The sequence below is a fragment of the Pezoporus flaviventris genome, unplaced genomic scaffold (assembly GCF_033815535.1).
Source record: "Pezoporus flaviventris isolate CSIRO_AGI_PZ_B2104156 unplaced genomic scaffold, CSIRO_AGI_Pfla_v1 ptg000063l, whole genome shotgun sequence".
Lineage (NCBI taxonomy): Eukaryota > Metazoa > Chordata > Aves > Psittaciformes > Psittacidae > Pezoporus > Pezoporus flaviventris.
This window is the reverse complement of record NW_026892611.1, coordinates 1,083,610-1,106,249: the sequence shown is the minus strand read 5'-3', so window position 1 is coordinate 1,106,249 and position 22,640 is coordinate 1,083,610. Positions and strand designations below refer to the sequence as shown.

Sequence of the window (22,640 nt, the reverse complement as noted above, 5' to 3'; positions counted from 1 at the left end):
CTGGAGTCACTCTGCAAGGGAATGCTGAGGTTGGCAGCAGTTAAAACAAGGCCAACACATTCTTTCTTTTACTGCATATCACAAATGTATTGGGAACTCTGGCTATTGCAGACTGGAACATAACTTAAGAGTCCAGATCAGTCCCTTCATTTCATAAGATGTCACCAATTCATCAATACTGGACCTGGAAATACAGTGCTGGAAAACGTGAAAGGCTAACAACTTGTCAGACCAAAACCCAACTCTCCTGCAAAGCAAATACGTTAAGAATAGACCATCCGTGTATCCTATTGACCATTAAATCTACATATCAATGTCCACCAGACCTAACAATACAATTCAAACTGGATGCCAAGGCTAAATTAACTGAGCTTTCACTTTCAGACAAGCAGAATTCCTGACTCTGGCCTTCGCCCCAGCTCACAGAGACTTCCAAATCCCCCCCAAATGAACCCATGGCGAGAAAACCACCTTTTCTCATGCTAACAACTCTATTGTAATAACATCTTCAGAGGCCACGCTCAAGGTCTCGGGAAAAGTAAACCACTGGAGTGGTTAATGCTGGGAGGGCGCGTTAACTCCTTCACAGCCAGGCAGCTCTGCCAAACAAGGAGTTCTCTCTCCCATGTTTGCACAGCTGCCAGAGGAAAGCACATAGGAAGCACGTTATGTAAAACCACCCCATCGGGCTCAACCCCTCGGTGCGGATCACACCTTCCCCTTCCCAGCACGCAGAGAAAGCAGAGGGACCCGATTACTTCAGTGGTTAAACTGGTCCCTATTTGCACTGCTGTCTGTGTTACAGTGCGTTGGGATGGACAAGCAAAGGAGAAACTCATTCTTACACTTTGTGTCCACAAGCTCCTCACTGATTCCAGCTTTAGCTTCCTGAGCTGAGCCTGGAGCAAAGTGACTCTCCTCTCACTTGCTCAACTGCCACTAAACAGCAAGTCCCAGCTATAGAAGGGAGAGGTGAGAAAACAACAAGCCTTCAGCAGCTCAACAGTTTCACAGCAAACCCCCCCATCATCAGAAGCAAGATGCTGTTATGCCACTGGCCTGCTTTGCGTCTCACGGGAAATAACAAGTGTCTGCACAAAACCCTTCAGATCCAGAGACGTAATTGTGAAATCCTGTCTTGTTTCAAAATTCCCAAACCTTAAAAGCCATTCTTGAGGAAGCAACATACTCCAAGCAGAGTTGAAACACGCCTGCAAGTTGTCTGGGGGCCTCGTGGCAAGCCAGAACACAAAACAGGATTCATGCACAGCGCTTGGTTCCAATTCCATCTGACAATCCCAAGTAAAAAGCAGATGCCACAGCCCCATTCCCCAAAAACCGCTTTAGGATTGCTGTGAAGGAACGAAAGTGGAGCAAATGCTCCTGCTTGAGATGATTCGGGGGAGGAAAGCAGCTGGAAGCACCAGCAGCAGCACTGCTCTTGCAGCACTTAGAAATAACAGTATGGAAAACTACTGTTTACCCACAGAACTATTTCCACATCTCATCTACAAATCACCATTCTTGTTCAAGGGTATCAATCTGAACGGGTTCTCTCCCACACAACAAAGCAGCAGTTTTGCTACACCACCACTCATACACGGGCTGATCTAACAGCTCAAGACAACTGAAACGTACCTTCAACACAGCCCTGCTCCCATCATGCTGGAAGCAGCGGCTGCAAGGACACAGTGGCCTTTTCATTCAGAGGGCTGTTCCCACCAAGGCTCATTACAGCATTCCAGCACGAAGAGTTTTACTTGGAATTGGTTTGTGGTAACTGGGTCCAAACGTTGTACCTGGAGCCCAACCACATGGACACATCCATTAACAGCCACAGGCGACCGTTTGGGTCCATGAGCTCATCCCGTGGTCCCACCAAGCCACCCTCATCCCAGCCTTCACCTCTCTGATGAGGACAAAGGGGGTGCTGGCAGCTGGGGCACCGAAAGGGTTAAAATCCCATGTCAAACAGCAAGTCCTGGCTCCAGACCAGAAGGGACATGGGAACCAGGGCAGCTGAGTTATAAAGGCCTTATTGTAGCAGCCCACTGGATTGGAAATGACTTGTAGGCCTAATGAAACAAAACTTTGGCAGTAAAACAGAATGAAAGGAATGAGACAATAAAAGAGAGGAACAAAGGGAGCAGAGTTGTTTCAGCTTAGGAAAATAAGCTCACTTTGTTGTTGGGAAAAGCCAAAGCCGATTAGGATAAACCAATGACTAGGCATAAGTCTTCCAAACTAATTACACAGTTCGCCATGTGAAGTATAATTGCAAGTCGCAAACTAAGGACTGCACAACTTTCACAGGAGCTCTCTGAAGGGAGCATTACCCAGTAAAAACGGACCCTAAGAACCCCCTCAGCATCAGCCCCGTCCAGCTGAAAAGGTGCAGAACACTCACGTCCTCAGAAGTGCAGCTCCTTAGTGGCTGGGGGCTTTCTTCTGCTGGGCACAGCCAGGGTGAGGCTTTCAGAGGCTCTTGCTTCTTTTTCCCCTTTTATTTCAATGATACCAGAAGCCTGAAATACTCCAACTCGTCCTGATCTCCTCCAGCACCGTTTTGCTTACACCTCCAGAAAGCCACAGACCTGCTGATGGCTCCAGGCAGCACCTGCGGCATCTCCAGAGGAGAGGGAAGCGCAGCCCCACTGAGCTTCCCTTTGGATCGCCTCACTTCCAGCACTTCCTCATTTACAACCTGCTCTTAACAGCCAGCTTTTCACCCAGCACAAGGGCAGTGCTGCACATGGGTCATGTCGCCGATGAATTATTTTGTTGGCCAGAATGTTAGAAACATCTCTGACTGAAATAACAGAGCATCACAGACACAACTGCCTTAGACCACCAGGATCGGGTACCAGGACAGTCAAGGCCAGACTGGACAGGACCTGGAGCAAGCTGCTCTAGTGGAAGGTGTCCCAGCCCGTGGCAAGGGTTGGAACTGGATGAGCTTTAAGGTCCCTTTAGCCACAAACCATTCCATGATTCTATGATTCCCCAGTTTTCCTCCACAGCTTACGGCAGCCAGGGATGCCCACCTTCCCGAAATCAAAGCTGGGACTCCTGCACACCCTGGCCTTTATAGGAAGAAATAACAAACACTATCAGGAATTTCACAATCAAAGTCTCAGGAGTTTTCATTACCACGCGTTTTGGTGCTCTCACAGGAGGCGTTTTAAGTGGTGCAGTCAGGGAAGAGGGTTCATTAAAGCACTTTTTATTGGAGGAAAAAAAGATCCTGGCATTTACTTTCCAAAAAGCTGCAGTTTCCAATTCAACACTTCACGGCCTCCGCTGGCAGCTCCAGTTAAAGGAGCGAGCCTCAAAACTGGGAGCTGTTCTAAACACGCTGGGTATGCTGAGAGCTACATCCAGTTACCAAAACAACCTCCCCTGGCTGCAAAGCTCTTCTCTGCAGCAAGTACAAACAGGATTTCAAGAATCGCAGCAGTAGGTAAGCGATTCTTTCCACACCAATAAATAAGCTCAGCCTTTCAAAGAGCAAGTCACCTGAGATGCTCTTATCAAACATGGGCGGCTCCCCTGCACCTTAGCTAATGCAATTTGCTTTATTTTAAGGAGGTGCTAAGCAAATGCAAACCTTACTAATCCATCACCATACGCTGTCTGCATTGCAATGGCTGGACTGGAGAGCGAAGCTTGCTCCCTAAGCAGTGCATGGATGGGTCACCAGTACCTGCCACAAAGGGCTTGCAATGCGAGCAAGGGAGTCAAGGAAAGGAGGGGAAGCAAATGAAGAAGGAAGCAGCTCCCAGAGGGTCCCACAGGGCCAGTTCTGGGGCATTATAGCTGAATGTAACATCACACCCACCACAGCACATTAATGAGTCTTCTAATTCAGCTGGACCACAGGTTCCTCGGGTCATTAAACAGCTCTGCATCTCCTCACCACCAGAGCCTTGGGGAGAGGCACCTGAAACGCTCCACAACCCAAACTGTCTCAGTTCATGAGCAGCAAAGCACAGCAGAGAGATCCCGAATGCAAGGCTGAGACACAGTGACAGGGCCAAGAAGCTTCTCCTCAAAACATCACCGACCTCACCAAACTCATCTCCTCCTCACAAGCTAGAACAGGGAAGCATCAAACAGGGATCCACCTGGAAAATGTCGCCTGGTATGACAGGGACCAAGCCCGGTGAGCCCGAGTCCTACAGGAGCTGGCCTCTAAGGACTGGACCACGCAGCCTCAGCAGCACAGACTGCCAGAGGAACAGGCTCCAGCCTCCATCACACCTTGGGCAATTATCTTCAGCACCTTAATTTAAGCCTTCAAATTAAGACACTTGAGAAATCCACTTGGTTTTCCAGAAGCATTGCCTTTGGAAAGGAAAACCCCTTTTAAGCCACCTCAAGAAAGGCAGGACTCAAGTGTCCCGAATCACTAGTCACTCCTGAAAAACACAGCCTCGTTGTCTGCAATCTCAGGGACTGTAAAACTGCAAGCATGAAACTACCAGATGGTAAAATTAAAAAAGACTATATTAAGGCAGCATCCAGACAATATGCAAAGCACTTCTATTGAAACTATTATTAACTTCAAAAATACAGGTTAGAAGAGTTCTGCAATTAGAAGTAACTACAGAAGAAACATCCAAAAGCTCGTGTAATCCTTTAATAAAAGGCTCAGCAGGCTGTAAACATCCTGCCAGAATCGAAGATTATTATTGCAAATAACATGAAAGGTTTCAAAACAACCATCAATCCAGCACAGGGATCATTTATAAACTCACCCCCTCAGCCCCCAGCAAAGCACTGCACGACCAAGGCTTTGGGGGCAGATAAGAGAAACATAAATGAACTACAAGGAATGGGAGCTGCTTTGTTCTGGGAGATCCTGTTGTGTCTTCATGCAATCACGCACCCAAACCATCAGCTGGTGTACCTGAGAGACAGGAACTGAGCTGCATGGAGCCTGCAGGCAGTGGGGCTGACAGGAGTCTCCATGGAAGGTGACACCATGAACTGCTCTTGGAGCAGATGGCTCTGCAAGCCCTTCACCTTGTTGGACTCCTGACCAAGCATCCCAAAGCCTTGGGGTCCAGGAAGCTCCATGGAAGGTGATGGCACTAAGCCCCAGTCACAGCCTGGGGTCTGAGCTGTTCCATCACAGAAAGGACTATTCTGGCAAGGGTCAGGATTCCTGCTGTGCATACACTTTCTTTTAAATGATGTCAGGATTCTACATAAATTTCCACAGCATCTTGCATGAGGATGTTTAAATAAGAAATGGGATGGATATTCCAGAGGCTCCCACATTACTCTGCCTATTCACTGGCTCCTCCAGGCATTTTCACCACCTAATGAGCTCCCTCCAACAGGTCTATCTGCTCCTTTTGCCACTGCGGTCAGGGCTGAACAGAAGGCTGATTTACACACACACAGATTCACCTCCCAGTGGCTCTCTTTAATGACACAAGCACTGGCAGTGCTGTACACACGCACCGAACAGAACAGGGATTCCAGAGGCTACAACAAATTACCCTGCGAGGCGAGGCACCAAGCGTGGCCGCCCCCGAGCACAGAACTCCCTGTGCTTTTGTTTTCAAGCCACACTTCAATAAGACAGGAGGAAGAAAGCAAAGGAGAGGAATCCAAACCGCGCCGCGCGCTCCGGGGCAGGACCTTACCTTGCCAAACTGCTCGAAGTATTGCTTTACGTCCTCCACTACCGTGTTAGCCGATAAGCCACCCACAAATATTTTCTTTGTTCTTGTGACCATCTGGAAGAGATTACAAGACAAGCACATGGTTTAACCAGGTTATTTCAAACGGCACGCGCAGAACAGCAACAGCCATCCCTAACCCACTTAATGGGAATATGCCTTTGCAGAGCAGCTCAGGTTCTATTTGATTAGATACTTTCCCCCCCACCTCTGTCTTGCTTGGGTTTTATCCGAGGCATGGCTGAGCACAGCCTCTCAATAACAACTGCAGCCCTGGATATTTTGTTTTAATAAGTGGATTTTATTGTGCTTCTCAATGCCAAGAGAAGTGAAGGAGCCCACGTGCGGTACCCTCATAGCTGCTGTCTCAAAGACAACAAGCCATTCCCCCTCCTAAAGGCAGAGTGCGTGCTCCTTGGAAGGCAAAAGGTGATTACATCGAATTGCAGAGTTGTGCTATTCAGTTTCCGTGGGTCAGTTTGAAATGAACTTGCACAGTTACTTTAGAACCAACCACATTAAGGAAGATGGTGAGAGCTGCTGATCCAGGGCTCCTCCAGCTGCCGCAAAACACCCTCCCACCCAAAATGTTTATGGTACCGCTGTCCATTAGGGCTGGATCAGGCCCGTCAGAAACTCCTTTGTGCTCCCCAAGACCCCAGCTGAGCACCCAGCTCCTCCTGCTGACCCATGCACACCTGAGGTTGGTCCATACAAAGTGCAGGGATGACGCTGGACTCCCTACAGAGAACATTCTGACACAAAACCCATCGCCCAAAGCCCTATGAGATGGGCAGGATTCAGATCCCTAACGATGCCAGTGGAAGCTGGTGCCTTTGGTGGGCTGATCCCAAACCGTTTGACCCTTGTGGGACACCTTAAATCAAGGCAGATCCAGGACAACATTGTCACCATGCTCTGACAGGGTTGGCATCATCCCCATACACTTGGACAGAGGGGAAATGTCCCGGCTTAGAGCAGGCAGTGACCTTAGCTCACTAGCAGCCTACCCCACCACGCAGAGATGTTCTGAAGCCAACGCTCACATCACTAACAAATTCATGCAGTAAAGCACCTCAGTTTGGTTTCTGTATGACAGGAGCCAACTTACAAAGACCAGAGGCAAAAAATGCCCCCTAAACTCCAGCACCAGGACTTGCCTGGTTACACCACAGCCAGCGGATGCTGAAGCAATGCAAAGGGAACACCCCAGGGCAGTTGACTGGACACACATCAGACCCACTGTGAGCAGTGGGGCTCCCCAAACTGCCCCCCCGGCTCTGTGACACAGGGTGCTGTGTAGCACAGGCACAGAACTGAGCCATCCCCCCAAAACCTAGCAGGAGCCCCGAACACTCTCAGTGCAGAACACATTAAACATCACATCCCTGCTGTCTCTGCTGCTCAGATGAAGCAGGGTGGATATTTCCCCTCCATCAGCCCCTACCGTGCTTCACAGAGCTTCACTTGAGGTTTTTTCCTAAGTTAGGAAGAAAAGACAGAAAAAACCCAGTGTAAAATTCAATTATTTTCCCTGGCCGCAATCTGGGCTCCCAAATTGAAGCCCAAGCATATATTTTTCTGTAGAAAATTGTCATTTACAAATAAAGAATTGGCTAAAGCCGACTTGTAACTAAAGGATTTTGCAGGGCTGTCAAGAGCCCTCTGCCTGCCAGCATCTGATTTAAGATCAGGCCAAGCTTCTGTTGTCATACAAAAGGGGGAGGAAAGCAATTATTCTAAAGCAATATTTGAAATTATCATCATTTTTATATTTGACCAAGAAAGAAAGAAAAGCGCTCCTTCTTTTAGAGGCAAGATTGAAGGTTAAGGAAGAAAGGAAAAAAAACCCTACTTTGTTTCAATAGCTTCAGTCAAAGGAAATATTGGCAATGACAAGCAAATTCACAATATTTTAATGCCTTGAGATGTGTTGCGGGCTGGGAAATGGGTTCAGAAATCAGCTCTTTGGTACAAAAGTGAAGCACAAAATTAAGCCTGCTTTTACAATCTGCCTGCTCCTGAAGAGACAGCTCGATTGCCTTGGTACATATCTTCCCCTCAGCAAAGGAAGACAAGGACCATGTAGCCTGGGCAATTCTCCCATCCCAACATGCCTCAACAGGAGGATTCATCGCCTTCCCTTCACCCACAGCACAAGGTACCAACGCGCCCCAGACCCACCATGGGCTCAGCCCCATCTGACTCAACCACAGAGTCCTCTTCTCACCCCCAACCCCAACCATCACCCAGGAGACGTGGCCAAGACACACGCATGGGGGATGAAAACCAGCTTTTTCCCCCATGGATCTGGATCCCACCACGGTGCCACGGGGCTGCCCACAGCCAGCGGTGAGACCAGCACCGTGCTCAGCTCGGATAGAGCCCAGGGCAGCCCCAGCTGAGCAGAGGAGCTGCTGTTTGTGCTGGAAGCCCCCGGCGCTGTCTCCAACCCCAGCGCCAGGTAACTGCTGCACGCTGCTGACTTGTCCGTGCTGGTACAGCCTCACCGCTCCGCACTTATTAGATGACTGCGGCAGGACTGGGACCAACTGGAAACAACGCCTCCAAGTCCTGCTCTAACCTGCAAATCCTCCTTCGCCAGCCCAACAGAGGAGTCAGGAGGCAGAGCTTCGCTGGGGCTGAACACTGCAGAGCTCTCCAGAGCCCGCACCAGACCCACAGCCCGGAGCCTCGCAGCACAGACAGTCCAATACCAAAGGTTTGCAAACACGTTGGCCAAACATGAGAGAGCGTTCAAGAAACAGTACAAATACCCAGAAGTACTCCCCATCTCCGGGATTTCACTGCACCTTCAGTGGGGTCAGTCCCTGAATCACCAGGAACAGGTTTTAAAGCAGCTCTGCTCTGGAGCCAGGCTGAGAGAGCTGGGCTGGGTCAGCCTAGAGAAGAGAAGGCTCCTGAAGGGGAGACCTTAGGGCAGCTCCTAAAGGGCTCCAGGAAACCTGGAGAGGGGCTTTGGATAAGAGATGAAGGGACAGACCAAGGGGAATGGCTTTAACCTGCCAGAGGGGAGAGTTAGATTAGGAAGAAATAACCATTAAAGATGACAAATGATCAAGGCACAAGGAACTGAGCCAAGCGAGGAGTTTCTCTTCTAAAAACTGAAGGTTTTTTAAAACCAAAGTTTCTCATCTGGCTCAGAAAATAAATCAGCATATCTATAACAAAAAAACTGTAAGTACAGAAAAACATTTATATATATACCTAAGGAAAACACATATTCCAATCATTTCATTATAACCTATGGGTCCCAGCCTGCAGTCCCCCACTGAAAGCCACTGAGGAGCCTCATCCTTCCCTGTGAGTTAATTTAGAATCTGCTTTCTGGAGGTCATTAGCGGGGGGGGGGGGGGGGGGGGGGGGGGGGCTCCCACAAACAGCAAAAGGATTCAGTCACCCGCAGTGATCTGGGGTTCAAGTCCTTCAGAGAGCGGCTCCATCTGCTCCTTGCCCTGGGGTGGAACAGCAGCGCCCGGGCAATGGGAAGTGATTTGTGTGAATCAATCACAAGCCCCATGTTTTATGAATGACTCCGAGAGGCCTGGGTCACACCGAAACCACACCACTTCCAGCTTCACGTCTTTGTTTGGAATTTGCAGTAGAATTCATCTATCACTCACTATCACAGGGCTCTGCAAAAGCAGATCTTAGATGGGTTTGAAGCTTTTGTATACTGAAGGCGTCTCCGTCTCGCTGCAGAAGGAACCGACAGGGGACAGTGAGATCTAAGGCTGGTTACAGAGCCCGTTAATTGTAAGTACCTGCAGAATTGCTTTGTTTGTGTGCTGTGCTGGGGTTGCAGTTAATCAAAACACGTGTGACTACTGCTGTGAAGAGCCAGCCGAGGTGACAAGCTCTTCACTGCCTTGGCTTTTGAGAAACACTTCACCTCTGTGTTCTGAAGCTGAGCAGACGCTCCAGGTGGTGCAGAAGCAAGAGAACAGCGCCCTGCTTTAGCAGGATGAGTCTTCTGATTTTATGCCACTTCCTGCAAGGTTAAGGATGTAATTAAGATTGGATCGGGATGTATCGGGGGAATCTCTACAACAGGCTGAAGACAGAGTCTCTGGAAACAAAAATCCTCCCCCCAAACACGTCCATACACTCCATGAGCTAATCCCAAACCGCTCAAGGAAAATGAAGGAACTGGAGCTCTGCAAAGTCAGAGCCTCCAGTTCCATCTCCATTCACATCCCTGCATACCCAGGTACCAGCTTGGTCTCTTGGTGGCTTTTCTTTCCCCACTGAAACTGCCTGACACTGCAACCATTAAAAATGACCAAAGGGGAGTTTAAGCTCATGAAATACTTTGGCAGAATTCCCAGAACTTCAGATCTCAGGCACGTGCCTGGGTTATCCAGAGGTGCGATACAGTTAACAAGTGACGCAGCAGCAGTCAGGAACACCGGGAAGTTCTCCAAGCCTTTACTTAAACCAGGAGCACTTTCTCCATGAGCAGGAGGCAGAAAGAGGCCCTGAAGCAAAGGAACAACGCGAGGCTCGGAGAACACCCCGGAAACCTGTGCAGGAACTCGGCTCTGGTGCGCACCCTCTAGAATTCATTACAGCTTCGCATCCTCAGCTTCTCCGTGGGGTAGGAGTGGACCAGGGTGCTAGGAGTGAGCCTGCATCACAAATGCTGAAATTAGCATTAATGTCAGATTGAGCTAATTATGCACACAGACCTGTTCTCCAGAGCACTTCCCTCTTTCCTGGACAGCCCTGCGGATGCGTGGCTGCACGCGCATTCCAGCTTGCTCACCTAACCTGCAGCTTGACTTATCATTTCCAATGTATCCGCCTTCTAAATAGCTTTATAATTGGAAAAATCATCTTTGCTATATATGCTGAACTGCATTTTATACCCCATTGTGTTGTACATTCAAACTACAGCATTACCTCTAATTAAAACCAACACTAACTCGTGTAACACAGGAAGTGATCTTGTTAACTAAACTGCTGGGCTGCTTTGGCAGAGCACAAACCATAAGCAAGAAGTCTCCAGAATTCCCTTTTGCCTCCAGGATCCTCGCAGGAAGTTCCAAAAAGCTATTAACCCCAAACTGAAACATGATGCAAAGCAACATGTGCTGAACGCTGACTTCCTTCCTGCATTCACCAAGGAACACCCAGGATCCATCCCTGTCCCCAGGCATTACTGTATGGTTGACAAATGATGGACATGTTTTGTTGACCGTGTACCATCAGCTAAGCAAATCTGAGACTCTTGAGCTCCCCAACAGCAAGAGGAACTCCAGCCTGTGCAAAGGCAGCAATGCTTTACATGCCACATGTAATGTGCCTTAAGGATTCAAAACAGGATTTCAGCAAGACTTAACCAGGGCAAATACCTTGTGCCTGACCCCTGTGCAAGCTAACGCCATCCCCTGAGAACCAACTCAAGCTATAGGAAGGTATGCAGGAATGAAAGGGCTCTCTGATCCGGAGGAGCAGCACAGATTCCCAGCTGGCTAAATCAGTTCCCTCGACTGCTGTGGACAACACAGATGGGTTGTATTCTCCGTATCCATCCATAAACAAACCCATTGACTTTGTCCCTGTTTTGGCTGTCTCTGATTTTGCTGTTACCTTTGGGAGGGTCAGGTTTGGGTTGGTGTTTGACTTCCCTCCCTCCATGACTATGGCATCAGCAGGAGGCAGAACACACAAAGTGGTTTTTCTGTGACAGACTGAATTGGCAGCAATCACTGAAGCCATTTGTGGTGTTTCACAAGCAAACCTGGCCTGGGGCCAGCACAGCCCTTCCTGCTCATCTCCCCAACCACGACCAAACTGAGCTCTCCTGTTTGTCCCCCTGGAAGGGCCAGCCCCTCATTCGCTCACAGGTACAGTTAACCAACAGCAGCCCATCACAGGCCACAACCTACCCCTGGGAACAGGGGGGAGCATCCCACACCCTCCCCAAAGCACCCTGCAAGCCACCCCCTGCACCCTGGGCACAGAAACCCGTTCACATGCACCACCACAAAGAGCTCCCTTCATGGCACACCCAATCTCCTGAAAATCAGCCCCAGAATCAAGCTTCGTATCAAAGGATACAGCAAAAACCACCCGAGCCAAACTGCCCCCGCTCTGGAGAGCAGGAATAGATCACAGCCCCACAGCCCTGCTATAACCAGTTATATCATATCCCCCAGGGCTGCTCCCTTCCACCCTGCTCTAGTAGTTAACTCTTATGGGTGACAGAAGGAAGGCTCAGGGGCAGGCAGAGGGGAACCCAGAGGAACAGCTATGTCAGTCCCCCTGGCTGCTTTAGCTCCTCATGCACGGTATGGTGAGGAAGGCAGCTCTCCACATTAGCTGAGTGCAGACAGCTCCTCTAAGGCCTGATTACTCCTCAGCTTAAAACCTGCAGCAGTAAGGTTAAATTAAGATAATTATTTCTAAATGAATACACCTCAGGACTGCAGATGCAGAGCACTGCCCAATGTGACTGTGCACGGGGGGGGGGGGGGGGGTTCTGCAATGCCCATGTAACACAGGGACAAAGGTCTCAATGGGAAGCAATTAAGACTCCAGTCCTAAATCTACAGGTTACTGGCAAAACTTCACCTTGTGCAGGCAAGAGGCAGAGATGGCTTTGTGCCCAGGGACCTCCCGTTCAAAGACATGGCAGCAGTATCTGATGGGGACACAGCATGAAGGGAGCACTACAACGTTCATCAGTTCCATTATTTATACCGTACCTTCTTCTAGGAAGAACCATCATGTGCCATATCTGCAATACAACCAGAAAACCTGTGTCTTCCAATTGTGAAAGAACACGTTTACAAGGGCATGCTCAAGGTCAATGTGGAGGAAGGCTCCAAAGACACCTGATCCCAAAGGCCTACACTTGAAAAGCTGTGGTGCCACTCGCCAGCCTCAAGCCCTTCCCAAGGCTGAGCACCAAATGGCCCAAGGAAGCTCAGACAAAGCCATGTTCAACCACAGGCTGCTGTCCACCAACCAAGTGGGCTTCCGAAGCCCACGCACTCGCACTGCCACACCATGGAGGAAGCAGTTCCACCATTCCACCAGCCATTCCTTGAGCATGCAAGCAGCTTGCTCTGTCAGTATGCCCAAACACATGTGGTTCTACGGCTACAATGGCCTTTCTGGTGCTGGTAGTGACCCTTCCTTTGAGCATGCACTCACAAAAAGGAGAAGGAAGAAATGCATTTGGAGGTTTAAGGTAGCATTTAACAAAATCCAACAGCACAGCCCAATGCAGAGGCTGAGAAGAGGCATTCTGGGGGAGTTTATAGATTCTCCCAGCTCCAAGCACTGAGGTCACTCCAAAGAGAAGTTTATTGCCTCTACAGAGCAGAAAGCAGAACATAATTTAAGTACTTCTAAGTTAGTATCAACTAATTCCTCATGATAACCCTGTCAAATCAGTGCTGAGAGCTCTCTGGTAAGAGTCTAGATAACGTTCTGCTCAAGCAAGGGGAATTCACAGGAAGGGAAGAGAAACGCGTGAAGCAATTTACCTCCCTCCCAACGTACTCCAGATGATTTCTCTGAAAAGAACAAATGGAAAACTTTAACCCTTAGCCTTGATTAATTTCATCTACATAATATGGATGCACATGGCAATCAGTTACTGATGAGCAAGTTTTACTTCATCTGCTGAGTCAAGCTAATGTCTATGCAACATGCTGCTTGGCTTCTTCACAAGGGTGATCTTCTCCTCTGATGCGAGACCACTGAAATCTTGCAAAATGCCCAGATTTGCCTATTACTGCTGCTGAAACACTTCCACCATTCTCTGAAATGCTGCAGTTTCCTCTCTCCTCTTCCCCCCACACAAAGGGGTTGGTGAATTGCAGGAATTACAGTACTGCTACCTTCACAAAAGAGAGATGCTTCCCTTGCCAGGGAGGGAACCCACCAGCCATTATGAAAGCAACATAGTTGTCGCTCTAAAGCACATCAAATAACCCTTGACTAGGAATAAAAGGGCCCCTGAGGAGCAGCATCACGAATGAAGAGTGGAAGCAAGACAAGAGAAAACACTCCTACTTTTTTTCCAAGGGAAGGCAGCACCGTGCAGCTACAAGAGCTTCCTTCCCTTGTGTGATGTTTGCTCACTTCTTGACCACGGGGCAAGTCACTTCAGTCTCTGTAGGGCTGATGTATCAAAGAGCCTGGGGAGAAGCTCTGCTGGAGTCTGCAGGGCTCAGCATTTAGGCACACATTTTAACACGCAGCGTTTGGGGAAGCCTCATTAGGTTGAGTACGTTGCACGATCGAGTGCAATGTGCCTTGATTTCCACAAAAAGAACAAAAATATACCCCCACAGCTCAACGGAGCCCGTGAGGCTTCACTCATGAAACATCCAACCCGCTGAAAGGCTGATTTGAAGATGCTAGAATAGTGCAAGACATTGTTAGTAACATTATTGTTACTAAAGGAAGAATAAAAAGATATTGTTCCTAGCTAGGAAGGTCACACCAAACTACCAAGCAAGAGATAAATCAGCCAAGGTCTCCACAAAAAGACATTATTTCTCCTTTACTCCAACGTCTTAATGTGCAGGACTTTTTTTTTGTGCTGGGAATATATTTCTATAAATCCTCCTCTACAGAAAGCTTTGCTTTCAGAAGGGGGAAAGTAGCAGATAAAATATCACCCATCAAAATGAACTCAAGTCCCTAGTAACATAACTAAATGTGTAATGTTACAGATGTTTTATAGCCAGGATGTCGGATCCATTTACATCATTCTTACAAACCCCGGCAAGAAATCTCTCCCAGCACTGGGAAGCACACTAACAGGTCCTGGACCAGGGTTTAGCCATCCAAAGGTGCTGTCAGGGAACAACAACAACTACCACCAAAACTTGGAGGGCTCATTTCTTAGCCACGTGCCACCAAGACAGAGAGTCAGAAGAGGATGCTAGGCTGAAAGAGGAGCTGGCATTGAGACACAGGGGCAAGAAAAGGGGTAAGTGTGAGAAATGTGGCCAAGGAGTAGGGGGTATCAATACAAACAACAGAGAAGTAAGGACTGAGGGCAACTGGTAACCCCTGAGCAGAGGAGAAAGAGCAGATATCTGCAGAGTTAATCCCTGCATCCACTCCCAGCGCAGAGCCATTTCCTTTTCCAGGCTCTGGGTCCCCCAAGAGCATCAGCAAAGGAATCAAACTGCCTCATTTATCCACAGCACGCTGAGCCCCGGAGCTCACACGCTTCTGTTCATTAGAGAAGGAAACCACTGACCCGCTGCCCTTCTGCAGCAGTAACCCTACTGAAGCAACATCCTTGGTTTCTACACCTGCAAGTCCTGCCGAGACACAACGTGCGACCAACCCAACCCCAGCAGCGGGGCAGGGATGGACCCTACACCCACCGCAGAGCTGCCTCTTGCTCATCACAAACCCATCACTCCCCCCCAGCACAGCCCTGGGTGCACAGACAGCAATCACCACTGCAGCACATTGACAGCTACTGCACCGCACGCACACGCTGCCCAGGCTGAAGGCACGCTCTGACTGACGTATAGCTGCACTTCCAAAGCCCATTAGCAAGTGGTACCCAACACCGAGAGATTTATTACCCAGAATGATAACTGCCTCATGCTGCTTTGTTTGTTAATTGTGACTAGCTCTGCCTTCAGAGGGGTAGGAGCCTAATAAATCAGTTATCTCCAGGAAGAATTTATTTAAAGCTGTTAACATTGTAAACCCAAGTACTTGGCAAGAGATTCTGTGCAAACGGATGTGTTTATACATTAGCATTTGGATGGCAGAACACACCGAGTGACTCAGCACCCGGGCTTTAATGAGACCATCTCCAAGCAAGACCTTGATGGGTTCAGGCGGACATTATCCACCAGACCAAGCCATCTCTTGCGCTGCAACCACGCTCTGACTGATCCTCGGGATGGCCTCGGCACAGCTTCCTCTGCAAGGTGAGGACGTGGGGCAAAGAAACACAGGTTGTGGAAGGGGAAGCTCCAGGACAGGAGGCAGGGAGCCAGCAAACCACCCTGGAGCTCACAGACTCTGCTCCCCGTCAGCCAAGCATGCAAATGAGCTGAACATCTGGGCAGCACCTCCACTCTGAGCCTGGCCCTCCAGTGAGATCAGCAAGAACGAACTCCCTGCAGATCAGGACATCAAAACCGCAGGCAGTTTTGCCCCGTGCCTCTCTCTCCGTTCTCAAAGTCGAGGCTCCCCGTGTTCCAGCGCTCACAGACTTGGCACAGGGAGTGGATTAAAAGAAAACTGTTGTCATTTTGACAGTCCTGTCATCTCCTCTTCCCCCTGGGGCTGCAAGAGCTGCAGAGCTCAAAGAAATCACTGAATTGTGGCATTTCGGTCACTGGCTTAAGCCTCCCACCTCCTGAAGGATCACGAGAGGGGCTGCTGGCTCCCTCCTTCCCCCCAAGGCTCTATCCTGTGTAGGTGCCTTGCTGGCTCCCAGAGCAATGCCTGCTATGATGAAGGGACTCGTCCTCACCTGATCTGTAATACCAAAAGGTCTCCAATAATAATTCTGTTACTGAAAATAAGCATTTGGCTGCAATCACACTCCCTTCCCCAGTACGAGAACTCTGCCAGTATCAAAGACTATAACAGCCCAATACACTTACAGACTTGAAAGTACCTACATCATTATAACACTGCCAAAAAGCTCACATTAAAAGGCCAAGTCACCGGGATGAGTGGATTTCCAGGTCGGCAGGACATGAAAAGCTGGGACAACTTCCATGAACAGCCACTTGCATAGTTTGACTCAAGCCAAATCTGAAAGCCATTAACATGTGCCTCCCGCCTGGTATATGGGTATTGAGCTGAAGACCTCTGGAGCTATCTCCTGCAATGGGAGCTTAAACTCTATTGCAGGAGAAGAGGGATGCAGAGGATACAGTGCCAGGAGGGAAACAGCAACTCCCTTCCCAGCAGGTCACCCCTCAAGATGCTAGCACTGGAGAAACCTCCCTCAGCTTGAAGTCCTAAAGAGCACACAGAGAGAAAGCCACTTCACAGCGTGGTGGGGGATTTCATTCCTCCCAGGGAACCACAAGGTCTGTGACTACACTGGGAATTTCAATGTAAGATAGAAGCCCTGCGCCTGGACTCCCATAGCCAGGCACAGGGCTGGAGACCACGCCAGCATTTGTCAGAAATAACCTACGACCCATGAGAGCATCTATAAGCTAAGTGCGTGGTGCTGTACATCAAAACAGCTCATGCAGGTTAACAACAAAACCTTTCTCAGAGGTTTACATCCCACCTCTCCAGCCTCGTATCTTTAAAATGATGTGAAGTATGTAAATGAGCTGTCCAGACTGAATTAATGCATGGGAAATGTTTTCCTTTTACATGAAGGCTTACAGCATCAAAATAAGGAGGTCATCACGAGCTGCACCCACAGCTGCATGCAGACAGCAGGACCAATTCCCTCCTGCCTTCCAAGAGAACTTACAGCCCTAATGTAATGCCCAAGAGCTGCACAGACACCTTCCTTGTCTCTGTTTGATAGTGGTTTCCCATCCATTTTCATGAACCGTGGTCTGCCACTCTTCTCAGCTCCAAAGTTCTGCCCTGCAGGCAAATACACTGCCAGCTGCGGCGAGGGCGTGATGGATCTTCTCCAGGAAGAAGGGGAGAGGAGAAAGCAAAGGGGCTGCGGGTTTGGAAATGTCAGGTTATACATTCAGCTTGAGTTCAGCAATCCTTCATCCATTGTTAAATCACAGACCACATGCTGAGAGTTAAAGACTTAGATAGGACTCCAGGGACTAATCGAGGAATGATTTCAGCTTCTAACTGTGCTCTAACCAGGCACTTAGGATGCAGAGCACAAGTTTGTGATACTATTGTACGCTGCATCAAAATGACTTTTTGAGACATTTTTGCAAATAACTAATAAGGAAAAAAAAACCCCATCACCCTGAGTTAACATAATTCTTCCCCTCTGTCCCCCACCCCTGCATTCGCATTCGTGCCAAACAGCCTCTGCCTTCAATTAGGTCTACTTTATGCATGCACAAAGCCCCCCAAAATATGAAAGAGCTTTTATGCAACACCAGATTATCTAATGTGCCCATATTTTGCAAAAGACCACTTTTAAAACACCTCGTCACAGAGACTGGGGGGAAAAAGGGCACTGCATTCAGTGAGAGAGAAAGGGGAAAAAATCCCACAGAAAAGCTGCAAAAGAGCCACTGAATGCATTTTTTTATATTAAGCAATCAAGTGCTGTCACACACTGAAAACACAAAGCTGGGGAAGTTGAAGTGGGCTTGCACTAAGGGCCTTGCCATGGGACACACTTTTCAGCAGCACAGAAAGCGCTCCCTTATCAACGGGGCGCAGCAAGAAGCAGGATCTCTGCCTATTTAAAACAAACCCGGAGAAATAACTTCTCCTGACAGGCTGACAGCTGACATTCTTAACTGAAAAAGCTCTGTGCCAAGAATTATCAGGCCTGGCTTTTCTTCTCCCTGATAGATGACAGAGCAAAAAACAACAACGGCCACACACATCTCATAAATCACAACTTTTATTGAATGCCTCGCCACATAATAGCAACAGTCAAACTGAATAAAGACGCTTTTCAGTGCTCATCTGTGAAGTACTGGGGGAGAAGAGAGATCATTTCCAGCGCCAAGAGCCTATCCCTGATAGAACAGGTATTAATATCAGGGTTGCTGTATTTCTTATGGAGCTATGTGAGGAGGTTGGAGGTGCTCCGAGTCTACGGGGTTTTAAGCAGCATGCAATAAAAGAACGCAGAGAAGAACAACATAAATGAAATGAGTGAGGGAGAGAGGTAGGAGGAAAGACCAAAGGCTCTAAACAGGTAAAGAGCAGGAGTCCTGCTGCTGACAGTAATGTCTGCACTGAGAAATAAAACCTGGCCTCCAGGATAAAGCCAGTCCGCAGAGACACAACCACTTGTTGCAGAAGCAGCTATCACGTGCTGGGTTTCTGCCTGTGCAGCACAGGGAATCTGCCTACAGACTTTTAGGAACCGAGGAGCCAGGTGAAGAGAGAGGACGTGCATGCGAGATGAGGAGAAAGCAAAGGTGGCAGCCCCAACCAGGGAAAATTAGCATCATCTCCCAAGTCAATTAACTGGGAGGAAGACTGAAGTGACAGCGAAGGGAGTGGCACTGCAGATGAATGCAAGATGGACCAGGAAAGGGGAATGGGGAAAGAAAAGGATCATTTCCTGAAACAGAAACATGCACCCGACAGGTCCTGATTTGAGAGCATCCCCTGATCGCAGCACCAGCCTCAAAGGGCAAAGTCCTTAGGACATCATCCATCAGGGCATCTCCCAAGTGAAAAAGCTCGCCAGGACCAGTGCTGTACCTCATAAAGCATCAAAGACAACGTATCTCCACACCCCAAAAGGGAATTTCTGGGCACATTGGAACATGAGAAGCTTAACTAACCGCCCTTTACAGAACAACATGGACTAGAGCAGGTTAAACTGCTCTCTGACAAAGCCCTGTGGGCTTGGGGTTTTTTTGGTTTTGATGTTTTCTTTTCTTCCAAGAGAAAAAAGTCATTCTTTACAGGAAATTTTGTGGGAAAGCGACAATAAAAGAAAATCCCGTCATGTTCTGAAGAAATAAAAACGGAAGAGGATGACTGAAGACTGCAACCAGCTGCAGATCAAACACATCTCGGCTTTGGGATCTCCTCCTAGGAAACGTCCATTCCTGGAGCGGTTCAGTTTCGCTCTTTGACAACAGCCTGACCACATCTGATGGTGAGGGTGCCTTTATCAGAAACCACAAACCCTGAGTCTGTTACCCAGCGCACTGCCCCTTGAGGGACACCAAGGGTAAACCTGGTAAATGCATTAACCGCCAGCAAAACCACCCGCCAACACATGACACGGTGACACCAGCAGAGTCTGGCCATGCCTCGGAGGACACATGACTGACAGCACTACCACCTACTTGGTTCACGTTTCAGCAGCCACCCGAGCCATCCCCAGCAGAGCTGGGCTCCTGCTCCGGTCTCGGTCAATGACCACGACACGAACCTGAGGCTGCATTTCACAAACAGGATGCTACATCCATGAATCCCTATTGCATGCAGATGAAAACACTTTGCATCCCTCCGCAATGAAACATGTGCTGTAAGCTTCATGGCAAAGGGACTGTGCTTTGTGACTGGCTGAACCAAAGAGCACTTGGATTTGTTGAGTCACCTCCGACTGCATCAATTCCAGCACCAGAGACTGGTTCTATTAAGCTAATGATAATAACAATAATAATATTGGGTTTATTATCTGCTTTATCTGAAACAGTGAAATATCAATAGTACATCTAGGTAGTTTAGAGGCATGCTTTGATTTCAAGAAAATCCTAAAACCGCATTTAAATCTCCCCCATAATAGAAAATTTCTAATACAATCTTTCCAGCACATAAACCAAAGAAAGCAGAGGGGTGTTTGTCTATTAAATCAATTACACAATTTCCCTTCACCCAAGCTAATTAGAACTTCATGTGATCCATACCCATAAGGGTACAGAGGCTCACAGCTGGTGCGTTCAAAGTCAAATAACAACGTAAGAATAGAGGGGATCTTGGGCTGCAACCCTGCTGCCACGAGACAAAAATAGACACCCAGCTCCTGCTGAAATTCAAGTCGGTGCAAGCTTGACACCCAGCTCCTGTGAAACTTGAAACCCGAGGGCGATTCAGAGTGCCTCAGCCCACAAATCCCACCACAACAGGAGCCCCGAGGACCCCAGGGCCAGTTTGTGGAAGCGACCAGGACTCCAGGACTCCCCAGGTCTTGTTCCTTTCCTGCATCAGCACTGAGGCGGCTGTAACACAACTACAAGGTATTTTCTGATAACTGGAGGGCTGACAGGAGACGCTGCTCAAGGCTTCGTAGGAACAACCAGAATCAGCTGAAATGGGGACCACCGAGCTCCCCTGCTTCTCCTCAGGGGTAAGCCCACGGGGCGCATCCCTTTGACATTTGCGAGGCTCTGGCACGCTTCCTGAAACCCGAGCACTTGTGTTACAGTACCACAAGATCAATGAGGCTCCTAAAGAAGTGCCAACGTTACTTCAATGCGAGGAGGAAATGCAAGGCCAGAGGTGGCTGCCACAAAGGGGGTCAGCAGCGGCACGGGTGCTGCACCTCGATGCTCAGCCTTCACCCATCACCCTGCACGTACTCCCCTGCCACACCAGCACGTCCTGCAGCTCCAGAAGGAATACACTAAATAACACTGGCAACGCAGGATCCGTTACCCACAGCTCAGCAGTAAGGAGGAACCATACACAGCACTAGCCCATGTGCGAGAGGGGACAATCCCTCCCAGGTAATGCCAACCCTTCCATACAGGACACTGACCGCTCTGCCCTCCCTTTAGGCACGGGGTGTCCCAACACGCTCTTACAGCTCCTGCCCATCTGAGGATGCTGTAATAACCACCTCCTATGACCTGGTGACGTGCAAACAGTGGACATCTGGCTTCACTCCTCCTGCATTCGTCAAGCTTCAGCAGGGAGCACCAAGAACACCTTGTTTGGGTTCCTCCTGCAACCCCAGCTTTACTTGGTGCGTGTCCATCCCATGGTGACTTCTGCAAGCTGCCCAGAGTGTCTTCAACTGGGACACCGAACCAATTCCATGTTTTCCAAACCAGAGGCCCTGACTTCCCATGTGATAAGTGCAAACCCCTCTCTCTTGTGTCTGTTCCCAAGATTATCTCTTTTGAGCAAACAGACTGAGCATATGTTCCTGAGGCTTTTGCCCACACGGTGGGTGGGTGTTACCATAAACTTCTATGCGAGATGGGTACCAAATGTGTCTGGATGCCCCACGTGAGGGGTGGTTGGTTTGTTCACTTCTAAGTTCAGGATTAACTTCAGAGCCGGGTCACGATCAAAGCTAATGACACGAGAGCACAGAAGCAAGCCATGGAAGTTGTGCTGCATGCAGGAGGGCTCGCACAGAGACCTTGTGAGGAACGCTGTTATTCCTTTCGGAAGGAGTGTAAGGCGGCGGAGGGAGGGGGTGGGGATTTTGTTTCCAATATCCATCTGCTCCTGCTGCTGTTCTGCATGTAAAAATCACACTTGTGAATTTGTGACATCCTGCCTGGTTGCTGTGGCAATAGCTATGCCGTCACCAGCACAGCCCGGTCCCTCACTTTGGGAAGGAGCAGCAACAGAGATAATGTGTTTGTGTAAGTGTTGCTCTAAACCAGCCAACAAGCCTAGATAAGGGAGGGGGAGAAATTAAGAGCGAAAGCGATGACCGGAGCAGATCTGCCTCTAACCCAAATGTTTGCCAAGTTTCCCAGGAAGCCATTAGCATCTCTTTCATTTCCAGTGTTTTTCCTTTGTTCCATTAAAAACTACAAAACCCACCATTAATGAAAATCCAGAGCAGTCTCTCCTCACTGAGCGTGCAGCCATAAACATCAGCATGTATTATATTATTACTAATCTGCTTCGCAGGAAGGAGACATATATTTGTCTAAAGTGCTGCATCATTCTTTCTATACAAGGGCCCCATTACCAGACTGTACTTATTTGCAAGTCAAATTATGATGCCACTATTTGAATACATTTTCAAGCCCCAAAACAAGCGGGTAGTTTAGGCTATCCACAGCTAACTCAATCTGACAGCCATAGCACTGATGCCTGCCAGTGCTGATTGACTGGCTGGATATATTTAGGCACAGAGGGGAGAAAGGGGGAAGGGAGCAGTCGAGTTACTGAATTCAAGTATACTGTTAGTAACCAAAAATAACAAGCACTGATTCAGCTCCATCGCTCAGAACGGATTCAGCTCCATCACGTAGAATCCAGCTAATGGAGAATTTACTACCACAAGGGCAATGCCAAAAAAGACACACAACACATTCAGGAGAGCAATTAGGGAATCTGTGCCCTGGGTTTACAGCCCATCTACAGTGAAATGGTCAC

At 48.8% G+C, this 22,640-nt stretch overlaps 1 protein-coding gene across 31 annotated transcripts in view; it reads right to left on the bottom strand.

Moving 5' to 3' along the window:
• Window positions 1-22,640, bottom strand: part of MSI2 (musashi RNA binding protein 2) — a 212,767-nt gene that overhangs the window by 131,267 nt on the left and 58,860 nt on the right. For all 31 annotated transcript variants that reach the window (XR_009746341.1, XR_009746343.1, XR_009746346.1 and 28 more), the window contains one exon: window positions 5,655-5,747. Coding sequence is in view for 24 of the 31 variants with exons in the window: in XM_061469943.1 (XP_061325927.1) it covers window positions 5,655-5,747 (93 nt within the window). In the remaining 7 variants the exon portion in view is untranslated. The remainder of the gene's footprint in view (window positions 1-5,654; window positions 5,748-22,640) is intronic.